This window comes from Chelon labrosus (genome assembly GCF_963514085.1).
Source record: "Chelon labrosus genome assembly, chromosome: 14".
Lineage (NCBI taxonomy): Eukaryota > Metazoa > Chordata > Actinopteri > Mugiliformes > Mugilidae > Chelon > Chelon labrosus.
In genome coordinates, this window is record NC_140347.1 from 20,697,321 (window position 1) to 20,710,336 (window position 13,016).

Here is a 13,016-nt window from a genome sequence, read left to right on the forward strand (position 1 = left end):
TCGGTCTTTCCCCTCAGCTTTCATCTCACGAGCGTCGGCCTTTGTTCTTGAAGTGACACGTGCACGTGCGCACGCGCAAGCGCCGGGCAAGGCTTCGCCTTCGCCCACTCGCACACCTTCGAGCTCTTAATGCCTCCTAAGTGATGTGACTAAGGCCCTCAGATCTCTGGAGATCATGTTGACACCTCTCCAGGCTGCTCTGTAACAGTATCCCACCACAGAACATACCGACAAGTACAAGCAGAAGCTGATATGGATGCTGTAGTGCTAACTCCGTACCGTCCCACCCCCTCCACACGCCTTCTAACAACCCAGCTCATGTGTAGAATTGTTGCATACGCCTGGGAGCGGCTACAAAAGTTCATCAGTCAAGTCAGACACCTAATTCGGAAGTGATGCTCAAGAGTTTGGAAAACCCCTCCAAATATTTAGACGTTCCACTTTGGTTTTATTTGTTCAAATAAAGTTTGATCTGGCTCATCATGACTGAAATGAGCACTAAAATGGGCCTAAACGTTAAAAGCAGGAGTTTATTGAACAGCACCGGTCACATGTGAGATCACTGCTCCTCCACCGTGGAGACAATCACCTACTATTCCTATTAGAATCGAACAGATCTCGTGGAAAGAGGAAGTTTAAGAGCCTTAATTGGCAGCATATGCTATCTGACGCTAGCGACAAACCCGGCTTCGCAATCCCTCCCCACACATAAACACTGCGTCCCCCCCTCCTCTTCTTCCACACCACCCCCTGTCCTCTCGCAGCAGACATGGTGACACGGAAGACGCCTGGTGATTTATGATAAGAGCGCCATGGCTGGACTAAACCACCGAGAGGAGACGGGAGGGAGGGAGGGAGGGAGGGAGCGCGAGAGGGGGAGGACCTCCTATTCTCCTTAAACTCTTCGCCCAGCGCGAAGCTCGCCGCAGCCAGTTAGTGGTTTTGGGGTATTTTTTAAGGGATGAAGCGAAAAGAGGAACGAAGGGTGAGATGGAGCGGCTCCTTCTCGGCTCTCTCTTGCGCGCGCGCTCGCCCGCACGGACGCACACGTACACACACACGCTGGAGCCGATGGGAGGCGAGGAGAGGAGCCACATCAGAGCTCAGCCCTGCCTCATTATGGATCTCATGGAAACTGTTTCTGCTCAAAGTGTTTCCACATGTGCAGCTCCTGATTCATCCCAACTGCTTTTTTTATGTGCATACAGTATTCACACACATATACCAAGCCCCACACACACACACACACACACCACACACACAAACACACAGCGCTTGCACACTCGTATTTGCATGCATAAACAGTTACACAGATGCACATCAGCATGCGCCAACACACGCACAGACAGACATAAATATGCAGAGGTGTAAACATATGAATGCACATGCGTGTATGGGGCTGATGTGTTTATGAACTTTATCATCACTTAGGAGCTTTGGTGAGAAACGGATCTCAAGTCGATGCGCCATACTGAAAGATAAATCCTGGTCTCTTAATATACATATCATTCTCCAAATGACAATTCAGTTTACTACCGTTTTATTTCTCTTTATTTCTCATGGGACCTATTTGTTAAATTCAATTATTCTACAAGACAAATTGTTAAATAGTCCAAGCCACATTTCACATAATCCTAACTGACAATGTAGTGAGAAGATGTGCACTTATTAGGCTTTCAGGAGCTGCCTTGTTGATGTCAGGAAATCCTAAAGAAATGGATGTTTCTGTGTTTTTAGGCTCCTCCGACCTGAGCCCCTTCCCTGGTCAGTTCGAGCGCCAGTTCCCGGGCCTCTCCTCCATCACGGACAGCCGTTTCTCCAGCCCGCGGATGCACTACCCGGCCACCTTCACCTACACCCCGCCCGTCACCTCGGCCATGTCGCTGGGCAGCACCCACTACCACACCTACCTTCCCCCTCCGTACCCGGGCTCCACCCAGAGCCAGAGCGGACCCTTCCAGACCAGCAGCACGCCCTATCTCTACTACGGCGCTTCGTCCAACTCGTATCCCTTCTCCATGGTCCCCGGCGGGGACCGCTCGCCGTCCCGGATGATCCCGCCTTGCACTAGCGCCTCCACGGGCACCTCCCTGGTGAACCCTAACCTGCCCAGCCAGACGGAGGGAGGCGTGGACGGCGACGGCAGCCACAGTAATTCGCCGACCGTCCTCAACCCCGGGGGCCGCATGGATGAAGCCGTCTGGAGGCCATATTGAAGAAGCCCAGGGGGCGAGAGAGATAAGAAGTCAACTGATGTCATGGTTTGAAAGCACAAAACCTTTTTTGTAATGAAAAGGGGACTTTTGAGCTCTCAACAGCCGTCTCCACCTTTTGCCTGGAAATTAAGGTCGAGATAAAAAAAATAAAAAAAAGACCACGCTAGTACGGACTTGTCTTCCTGGAATGTGTTTTGACCAAGGCACTACAAAGGGAGTCATTCTCACAGCAATAATGAGAAAGACAATTTTGGTTTACTAGGCCCAAGTGGATGAGACTTTTATTTCAGTTTTATTATAGTCCACGAGCTAAGGGATGCTTCGACAATATTTGTAAGAGACTGCCTCTTTTGTATAGTGTTTGTACTTCATTAAGGCTTTTTTGCAGAGCATGTTTTTGTACTACGACAATATCAAGATGCAAGTTAAGCACTGAGTAGCAAGCGATGAGAGTAACACATATGTTACCTTACGAGGCGTGGACAGTAAATTTGCTTTAAACCAATTAATTTAACTTGTACATTGTGGGTGACACGTTGATGTAGATTGAGGCGTTTTCTTAGTTTTAACTTATAAAGCCATAAATTATGTATTGTATTTGAAACTTGAGTCAAAGACGTGTAATCTGAATATTTTTGTTGCATCTATATGACTAAGTTAAAAAAAATTTTGATAGGTAATTTAAGAGAGTAAAAGGTTTAATTTCTTTTTTTTTTTTCTCTTCTTTTCGTAGCACCCAAAGATTTAAATCGTTTCGAATATGAAATGTAATTTCCAAAGAGTATTGCAACATGTTTCTTCTGGTGTAACTTTCAGTGTGACTGCTCTACACATTAGGAGCCCGACATCTTCGCTAGGCGTTGACACACATTTGGCTTGGAATTTAACCTTTGGTATTTATTGAGCAATAACTCGTATTGTGCCTCTTGGCAACATACCGTGAAAGAGAGCTTCAATGGGGGAAAAATAATTATCCGTTTGGGGGAAATTCTGCTTGATTTCTTTACTTTGTCTTGTCTGACATGCACACAGACGCTCGTGTTTTTTTTCTTTTTTTTTTTCTTTTCCAAATATGAAACGGTACATTTACACGCAAATTGACATTCAGACCGAAGATGATTAGAGCGGTGCCACACCTCGTGGTGTGCTTTAAAGGTCAGACTTTACGGTACAGTTATTTTGTGACACACGAACTCCTCAGGACTGGAATAATCCTCGGATGATCCCAGAGATTCGCTATATCTGCATTTCTGTTTTCATACCCAGCCTGGCTGAAAGCTCCGACGAGATTATAGCTTAAACATGCCAAGTCTATTATGGCTTTCATATCATGTGCAGAAAGATAGCTTTGAAAAAGTTTGTCTCAGTGTGTGACACACACAGGTTTGCATTTTGACGTTTTTCCTCTTTTAGTCTTTGAGACCGAAAAGGAAAATCTCACAGTTAAAGACGGAGCTGACTGTGACATTCCTTCAGGCCTTTATTTATTTTACATCTTTTACTTTTGTTGGTTTACCAAATTAGATCGGTGCCCTCCTCCCAGACTAAAGCCTGAAATCATGCCGTGGCTCCAGTGTGAGGGGAGGTCTGAATACGAAATTACTGTTTGAGATTCTAAAAAGTTAAAGGAAAAAGTGCAAACAGCGAGGTGATTGGATTCAGCTGCTGGCAGCAAACTGGTAACCAGAAAATATGGGAGACTTGTGTATGTTTGTTTCATAAAGCACTTATTTCTTGTTTTATTTCTAGTGGCACTTGCGGCAGGCTGCCAGCAGGGCTCGTGGTTTTGGTCCTCAGCGCAGATATAACGCCACTGGAGTCACACACACACACACACACATACACACACACAGAATGGATAACACTTGGCCAAACAAGCCATTTACATTGGAGTTGAATCTGATCTCACAAGGCAGTTGGTATTTGTTTGAAGAAAAAAAAAAAAAAAGCATTTCGTCTCTCTGCTTTCATACAGTGCGATATGGAGTGCATGGAGGTAATGTAATAACCCGATCTGAAAAAGCTGAGAAAAACACGGCCCTGTCCAAGGATCAGACTTCAAGCTTTTCATTGAAGGCTTGCACGCAGTCTCTGCAGAGGATGTTCTGAACTCACTCAACGCGATTGCACATGTCACACTACATTTCCTCGACTTCTCCGGCCCAAACAAAGAGGATTCCTGCTGTTGCAGCGTAACACGAGAAAGCAAACAAAGAGTTAGGTTGTTGTTATGTTAAAGCATTCTCAAAATTAAAACTTCATATCCAGCATCTCCTTAGCAACTATGCACATCTGTTGGATTTTATTCAGCCTGCTTCTTTCTTTTCGAACTTCGAACAGGAAATGGTCTCTTAAGAACTGTTTACACATCAACGCAGCACTGACATCCCATACTGTCCTCATCTGCTTTTGTTTGTGTTGTGTGTTTATTTCTTTCCTCAAAAAAAACAGAGGTTCATCTTTTTTTCTTTTTTTTTTTTAAATGTTGCATACAGACTGTCGTTAAAAACCTTGTATTATTTAATGATCAACATGTATGATATCCAGGAATTGTACTTTACCTTGCTCTCATGTAAAGTTTACTTGTTCTTTCTGTTGCTATGCTTCTACTCATGAACTCTTGTCAGGAAACCCAATCTAACGGAGGCTCTGTTGGATTTTTGCTGGTACGTTTCATAAAGTTCATAAGGTTGTTGTTTTTCTGTTCTTTTTTTTTTTTTTTTTTTTTAAGGGACAAACCTGACAACAGTGAGTGAAATTGGCATTGTGATTGTACATTTTGTTTATTTTAAGAATAAAATAGGAATTTTGTAACTTACCTTTCCCTCTTCGCTTCGTCTCGCCACTAAAATCGCACTTTGTTTATTTTTTTCAGGGACCTGCTTTTCTTTTCTTTAATTCCTTTCAATCTTGGGGGTTCATATGTAAAAGTTATTCTCGTGAGCTTAGGATTCAGACTGACCTGAATTCTCATTAGCTCGTCAGAAATTTCTTTAAATGCCAAGTAGTATTATATGTATCTAATGTGCTCCAGCAAACAAATAACCTTGGTTAAATCACACAGTAAGGGGGTAATAAGTGTAATTTTACCACGCAAAGTCGCCCTACTAATATTTTTGTTCCTGCCAATGTCGCTACTGCCCACTATTATGGTTCAGATTCTCAAACATGTATGGAATGAGAAATTAGTTTAATTAGTAAGCTTGCTATTTGATTTTGGAACCTCTGCAAATGCAAAATGACGAGGCAAACGCCTGTCAATCAGAAGGAAGTTGGCTCTCAGTGAATGGGGCGTCTTAAAGGGACAGTACCTAAAACGGCTTGTTTTCAAGCAGAGGCTCAACTGAGAGGCCGCAAATGGGCAGTAGGAGATAAATAGGGATTTTTTTAACTGTAAATTCTGCAAAGGTACTCTAGTGGAGTCTCAGAATTAACATTTGGAGGTGAAAATTTGCATAATAAATTCACCTTTAAAAGGCCATATGTAAATCTGGATATTTCAATTTATCTGTGCGCTGATTCATCAATTTAAATACACAATTCAAAACTTCCTTTTTGATTATTAATGGAGGATTGTATGCTGTGCAGGGGTTAGTACTCAAACCTGAGTTAAACACACGTGAAAAGCAAAAGACTCTGACATCATGTGAAGCGTGGAAGCCATTAGTGATCTGATGTTACAACTGAGTTTAATAAGTTTGATGTGGAAACTCCACATCAAATCTCCAGTGTTCAAAGACAATCAGTGGGAAAATTGTGAATGGACAATTGACCCTATGGAGGATCTTTAATCTCAAAATGTGTTTTTTTTTTTTTTTATTTAGATCTGATTTTCCATTTCAGTATGAAGGACCACCTGCACTCTTAATATGCCAAGAACATTTAGCACCCATTTAATCTCTTGTGAAAGCCTTAACAAGCAGATCTCTGCGTTTGTTCCGTGTAGAGTAGCACATTTAGCGGTGTCATCTCTGGTCTGCCGCTCTGTCTGCACCAACATTGTCTTTGGACGGGGGACTGAGGCGGGCTGGGGCCCCCTGCGCGCTCGCTCAGCCAGACGGCTGCTACCACTGCCACTGCCATGGCTGCATTTCAAAGGTACTCTGGGAAACCGAAGCGGCGGAGACAGGAGCAGAGACAAGGAGAACCAGGGAAGCTGTTTTACATTATTCCAAGACATAATAGAGCCAATCTGAAAGTGTGCGCACGCGTGCTGCAACAGAGAGAGAGAGAGAGGGAGCTCTAACACCATCCCTGTGTGTTGTTTTAAGGTTCAGATTGAGAACATTCTCGGGATTTCCCTGAATATAGATTGCGTGGAAAAAAAAAAAAGCTCCCGCTGGTTTCAGGTTCACATTCTCAGCGTTCTCAGCCATGTCTAGCAATTATAATAATGAACTCCGGAGGAGCAGCGGGACCCAGACACCCGGGGAAATTAGCATAATGTCCTGCATGCACGGGAGAGAGACAGCAGACTCATTTGAGAGGGGTTAGTATCGAGTTTTTGCCCTTGTTAAATCTGGCGGTTGAACGCGATGCCAGCGATGATGTGCGCTTGATTTTCATACCAGGTCGTGAGTAGTTTTGCAGGAGCAGCAGCACAAAGCAGACTGCACTCTCTTCCTTTACATTATGTAATCAACAGAGAGGAGGACAAACAAGAGTTTATGAGGAGACGAAACCACTCCATTTGAAGGGCGCGCACACGCTCACACAAACACACACACAGCTGACAGCCCAATACAAACTGTTTACTTGACCTCTGCAAACGTTTCAGAGAAGCAGCTCAGGCGGGAAGTGATCCTCAAGGGCCTCATACCACTCACAGAGCTGTATATCTCTTCCTATGTTTCCGTCTCCACTAACAGGGTTTTGTGTGTGTGTGTGTATGTGTGTATATGTGTGTGTGTGTGTGCGTTTTCTGCCCTCAAACAGGAATCTGTGCATCTTGATTTCTCATTTAGTCCCAGGATAAACTCAAGCCTCAGCAGTGCGGGCCCCCGCTGTTGAATCAGCATGCAGCATTTGACCTCCCTGAACCTCAGTTATCTGAAGTCGTCCGAGCTTCTCGGCGACGACAGTCCTCATTAACGCCCCAGAGTTAGACCATCTCCAAGCTCCGTCCCTGCCCACCATGAAATACATCGAACTGATTGTAACTGACCCCTCCTGACCACCACCCACCCACGCTCGGTCCTTGAGCTTTTCAAAACTGACAACAATAACTGTGTACTTTGGCGCTCTCTAGTGGGCTTTTCTTTTTATCTCACCGTAGGGACCAGGGTGTGGGTTCCCACCTATACTGTTTGGTGTTCCATGCAGCCAAAGCCAGCCCAAACTTAGAGGGACTGTTGCTAAAGTTCCGACATCCCACATTTCTTTTTCCGTCTTTTCCGCCGTAAATGGACGCCGCATATGAAAAGCTGCTCACCCTTCACAGAGAGAGAGAGGGGTGGGGGCGTTGTAACTTGTCTTTTGACCTGCAATAAAAGAAATGATCAACTGGCAGGCGAGCTGCACCCAGGCAGTGGCCCAGAACCTCACAGACATGGTAGGGTTGTAAGGCAGCCTGCAGTCCTTGCACCAGAACCCATTCATCATTAGATTAAAGCGTGCCTGTGTCTTTAGCCTGCTTTTGGAAAACATTTGAGCCCGCGAAACCATTTTGCTGCCCGAGCGAAGAGAGTGCACTCATGAAAGCTAAAATGCCTTCACTTAATGAGAGCTGCCAGTTCAGATTATGCAATATGATACTGGTCGCGCGGCCTGATCAAAAAATAAAAATAAGTAAAAAAAAATAGAGGAATTACTGCAAAAAATGCGAGTGTCAGGACCATGGAGAGCGACCAAACACACAAACAAAAGGCCCCTTTGTCCGAGGCCTTCGCTTCATGTCAGTGTTTCAAATTATACACCATCTCAGCTGTCAAAAAATGGCAAACCGTTGCAGCGCGACAGAGTGTACAGAACATAAGACAGGATAAACCTCCGCTCGGAGCCAAATATTCATGCAAAACAGGCCTTTTCCATAGGTTTCAGCCAGGCAATAAAATTTGAAAAATTTGGGCAGGGGCCTCATCTTTCGCCTGAAACCGAGCATGAAGGAGCTCTATGTGTTCTCTCTGTCAGATGAAGGGTTGTTAAAACTTTATCAGGCGAGTGTTAATTGAGAACTAATGCACTGGTAATGCGGAGCGGTCACAATGATCCAGCTCACAGATGAGTGACATACAACCCTGGTGACATTTACACCGTGCTGGGGCCTTTTTTGGAAAAACACGCCACACGAGCGCAGCTGTATGGGGATGCCAGGCGAAACGGGGGATGAAGGATGCCCGCCGACGAGTCTGGTTCTGCTTTAGACATTCATCCTCTCTGTCTCCAAGGATCATAACTCGTGTTAGAGGCAGGTTTTATGGTTTATGACTGGAAAATAAAATGCCGCGTGTTTCCTGCAGGCGAAGCGATGATTTACAACTATGAATGATAAAGTGAGGGCCCGTCTGACAGTGCGGATGTGTGTGAGGGCTGCTGGGGATCCAGACATGTCCGACATGTGGATGTGCGGTGCGGTCGTATAGCGAGTGTGGTCACCACAGTGCGGTTATATACATTGGAACATGGCACGGAGGGAAAAGTTCTGGCTCACTCGCAGGTATCAATACCTGACATCATCATCTCACATAATTAGCACGGTGTCCACATCCTTCTCCAGTGACCAAGGATTATTTCATGTGGTTCGCAATTGGAACTGAAACCCCAACCAGTAAATCTAACCAGAGAGCAGAAATACCCCTGGGCTCAGCCTTCTGCAGACACGGTTACTCACTGCAGCGACTCCTCTCCAAAAGTCCAATCAGATATGTTTATTGTTATCTTCTGCCCAACCTTGGGCCTGATTATTTAAATACGCAGAAGAATGTCTCCATCACCTGGCTCCGAAGCGTCCGCACTTCAGGCCACGACAGGCCTGTCCCAGCCGCCATGCAGCTGAACTGAGACGGAGGAACGGCGCGTGCCAAGAGCTCTCTCTGGTGAGGTCGTCAGTCTTACGCCGAAAACCGCAGGCGCGCGCCAGGCAGATCAATAATCCCCATCAAGCTTCACCACAAGTCACTCAAACCTCCGAGGGCAGGCGAGCGGAGGAGGGTTGGGGGACCTGCTGGGAACCCGATACTCTCTGGGATGCTCTCTGTCTCGGCGTGGAAGACATGCGGACTCATCCTGTCTCTCTTTTAAACATGATCTCCTGTTACGACACGGTTCCTGTGCTCTGGTTAGACACATCCTCCTCAGGCCCAGTCACATGTCAGTCACTGAAAAGCATGAGGAGCTAGGGCTAGTTGTTAAATCTGTTTTCCTGCTCTAACTTGCATTATCATTACATTTAAATCACAAAGGAAAGCATGTGTGTTTCTGAAAAATAAACATCCATCACTATTTTAGGCATTCAGAACTGTTCTGTTCTGGAGGAATTTTCTGAAATCAAAGACTCTTCTTCCCACCAGGATAAAAAAAATAATAATTTTGAGAACTAAAGACGTTACAACTAAAATTCAGTCAGAGCAACGAATAAACCGTACTTGCATTTGCAGTTAATTACTACATTTTGCTGGGTTCTGGGACTCTGCGTGGACAGCTTAAGGCAGGGGGAGTAACAGCAAAGACCCCATGATACAGAACAGACACTGCTTTAAAGGAGGAGCTGGGGTGGAGGCGAGTTGCAAAGAAACTTGCAGAGGAAACAGCAATTATGGTTGGGCTACAGCAACTGTAGGTGTGCGTGTGAATCGTTGTCTCTCTGTGTTAGCCCTGTGATAGACTGGACACCTGTCCAGGGTGTACCCCTGCCCCTCGACCAAAGACCAAAGCTGTTACTGGGTGAGAGGTAGGCTACATCAAAGACAAAGACAAAAAAACATTCACTCTAACATGCACACCTTCGGCCAATTTAGAATTACCAATGAACCTAACGACCATGTCTTTGGATGGTGGGAGGAAGCTGGAGAGAACCCACGCAGACACAGGGAGAACATGCAAACTCCACACAGAAAGGCCCCAGTCGGAGCATGGAATCAAACCCAGAACCTTCTTGCTGTGAGGCCTCACCACTGTACCACCCTTAACCTAAGTATCTCTCAACTAATACCTCTGGAAAACTTCCCTGCTTCACTTTCTATGCACCGGTCTTGTACAGGTAACGTTGCTCGTTTCATTTTCATTTAGTCAGACACAGCCCGCTTCTTCCACCTCTGAAACTGTACCTTTATCACGAGACAGAAATGATACAAATTAAACTTATAACTGCTCAGACACAGTGATTTATTTTGGGCGTGTTGTTTCAAGTCAGGAGTGTGAGAACAAGGTCTAGCACTAAAGAGATGAATCATTTCCTGCTTGTCAGTCCAGACACTGGAACCGGTGACCTACTGTCCCTAGCCCACTTACTCAACCACTGGTTCACAGCTGCCTAGAAAATGTCCCAGCTGACGTGGACGTGCCTTCCTAATAGAGACAAAATTAGATGTTCAGCTCAGCTTGAAGTTAATAATAGTACATAACTTGTGTAGTCTGTGTAACGTTTATGCTGAAGCTGAAGAAATCTTTGATTGACAGCACCTCGAGACTGACAGTGGGTCTTAGAGCAGGACAGGGACAAACAGTCTCCTCCAACGACAGATAAGTATCTACCCGTTAACAGACACTAGTCAAGCAAGTTTCTGAAGAGCAACGCTCAGTTTTTCCTATTTAAACCCCAACTCCCTGCCAGTCTTTTAGAACTGAAGAAGCTACTTGGATGAGAGGCGTCTTCAAGAAACTCTACAAGTCCAGTTGCCTTTCATTAACGTTTTTGGACATGCTTAATAGAGGCTCTCAGCCAAGCAAAGAATGACGGTAAAACTAAACTTCACCTCAGACTGAAACATATACAGTACGTCTCTCTCCCTGGCGCAGTGTCTCATAGCAAGCAGCGGCTCAATTTGACTGGTGCACTGAGGCCTATATGGCAGTATTTCTTAAACTATGGGTCTGGCCTTTAATTGGATCACAGGTCTGTTTCTGGTGGGTCCTCACACGTCAAACACGCCAGTTTGTTTTAATCAGCTCAGGTCTCAAAGCAAGACTCAATTTACACAATTTATGCCCGAGCTGCAAAGGTTTAGTAAACCTGGCTATAAAAGTGCACGGTGTGTGAGCCCCTGTCAGCCTATGCGGACTCGTTGCGCTACGGTGGCCGAGCCAAGGCCAGCGACTGGTGGATCCACTGGGAGCGTAATAACAGATTAATGTGGCGAGCCAGGCCCCACGACCAGACGTGTTTGACGCTAATGCTCCACTGTATATTATCCAGCGCGCAGAAATGTTGGATGTGAGCGATGGGATCCAAGGACAGGGATGTTTAGGTACTAATTACCAAACAGCAAGGCACAAGTCTCGCTCCATATTTCCTTACTCCTGTGGAAACACTAGGCAGGCTCCATTTATTTTCTTTGACTGTTGTTTCTGGCAAGGCCGCGTCTCAGTAAACACCACTCGCCCACCATTGTAAATCCGACAGGCGCAGATCTTTCAAGTTAGACTCCTTTGAGGAAAAATGGAGACAGATCGGATGGCGGCGCTCGGGTTTTCCGTCTTAATGAGAGAGTGGAGAAGAGGGATGGCGTTTGATCCCTGGCATGGAAGCCTCTATTTAAGCCTGTCAACGGTCATCACTCTCTCTCTCTCCCTCTCTCTCTTTCTTTCTTTCTTTCTCTCCACTTCTTTCTCTATTTTATGGATAGAGAAACAGACCTGCACCACTGGATTTGATCAGGGCGCACTTAACCCTTTTCGGAGCCAGGACCCAGACTCCTCCAGGAACCCTCGCTATCACCCAGAGACGCGGACCCCCCCCCCCCCCTTCCAAAACCTGACGACCTGCAAGCATCAGCACTGATTGATCACCTAGCTGGAAAAGAAAAGAAAGAGGCAGAAGCAGATCTGTGAAAATATTATTTTATTTGCAGAGCTCTGCAACGAGCAAGCCTCTCAGTCATCATGCTCCGATTTCATATCATGTGTTTGTCCAAAACCACACAAGAGCCACATGGTTCTTCAAGGAAGTCTCGCTACAGTCGCAGCCTGACACCAAGCCAAAGACGATAAGCCCCGAGGCAAATTTCCATCCTCTCCGAGCGGACAATGAAACTTTTGAACTTTAACTTTTTAGGCAGCGGATGTTGATAGACTCCTCAGTAAAGGAAATGTCTTTCTGATGAAGGGCTGGAGGGCAGGACTCCTGACCATCGCGGACCTGGCCTGGAAGACGCTTTTCATCGCAGCACTAATGGCTCTGCCCAATCAGGCCTGATTGGGGCTGCTAAATAAATACTCTCTCCATTTATAATATCATGCGTAACTTAAGACAAAATCAATACCTAGACCGAACACTAATAGCTGGAGGCAAAACAAACGTCTCAGCTCTGGCTGCAATACATTTTTCAGAATGAGTCCATCAGTGACATTGGCATGGATTTCTGATACTTCCAAATAAAAAGGCACGTAGTGGAGGATTTTTCATCTTTTTTAAACAGGCTCCGTATCAGGTTTCAATATTGCATTTAAAAATTTTTGCATGTAAGCAATCCAAGCCTTGTTCTAAGCTGTTAGTGCCCTTAGTTAGCTACACTTTGTTCAGTCGAGTCTAAACATTGTTTTCTTCAAATCAAACTTTAAGAATCAGGAGGGAATCTGAATATACAAGCTCCAGAAAAAAAACTGAAAATAAAACCACCGTTGCAGCGGTGAGCGGCGACCGAA

The 13,016-nt window shown here is 45.4% G+C and overlaps 1 protein-coding gene across 4 annotated transcripts in view; it reads left to right on the forward strand.

Annotated features, from left to right (window-relative positions):
- Positions 1-2,922, forward strand: part of runx2b (RUNX family transcription factor 2b) — a 36,799-nt gene extending 33,877 nt beyond the window's left edge. For all 4 annotated transcript variants that reach the window (XM_084560175.1, XM_084560174.1, XM_084560177.1 and 1 more), the window contains one exon: positions 1,738-2,922. In XM_084560175.1, coding sequence (XP_084416301.1) covers positions 1,738-2,216 — 479 coding nt within the window. In that variant the 3' untranslated portion in view covers positions 2,217-2,922. The remainder of the gene's footprint in view (positions 1-1,737) is intronic.
- The last annotated feature ends 10,094 nt before the right edge of the window (positions 2,923-13,016 follow it).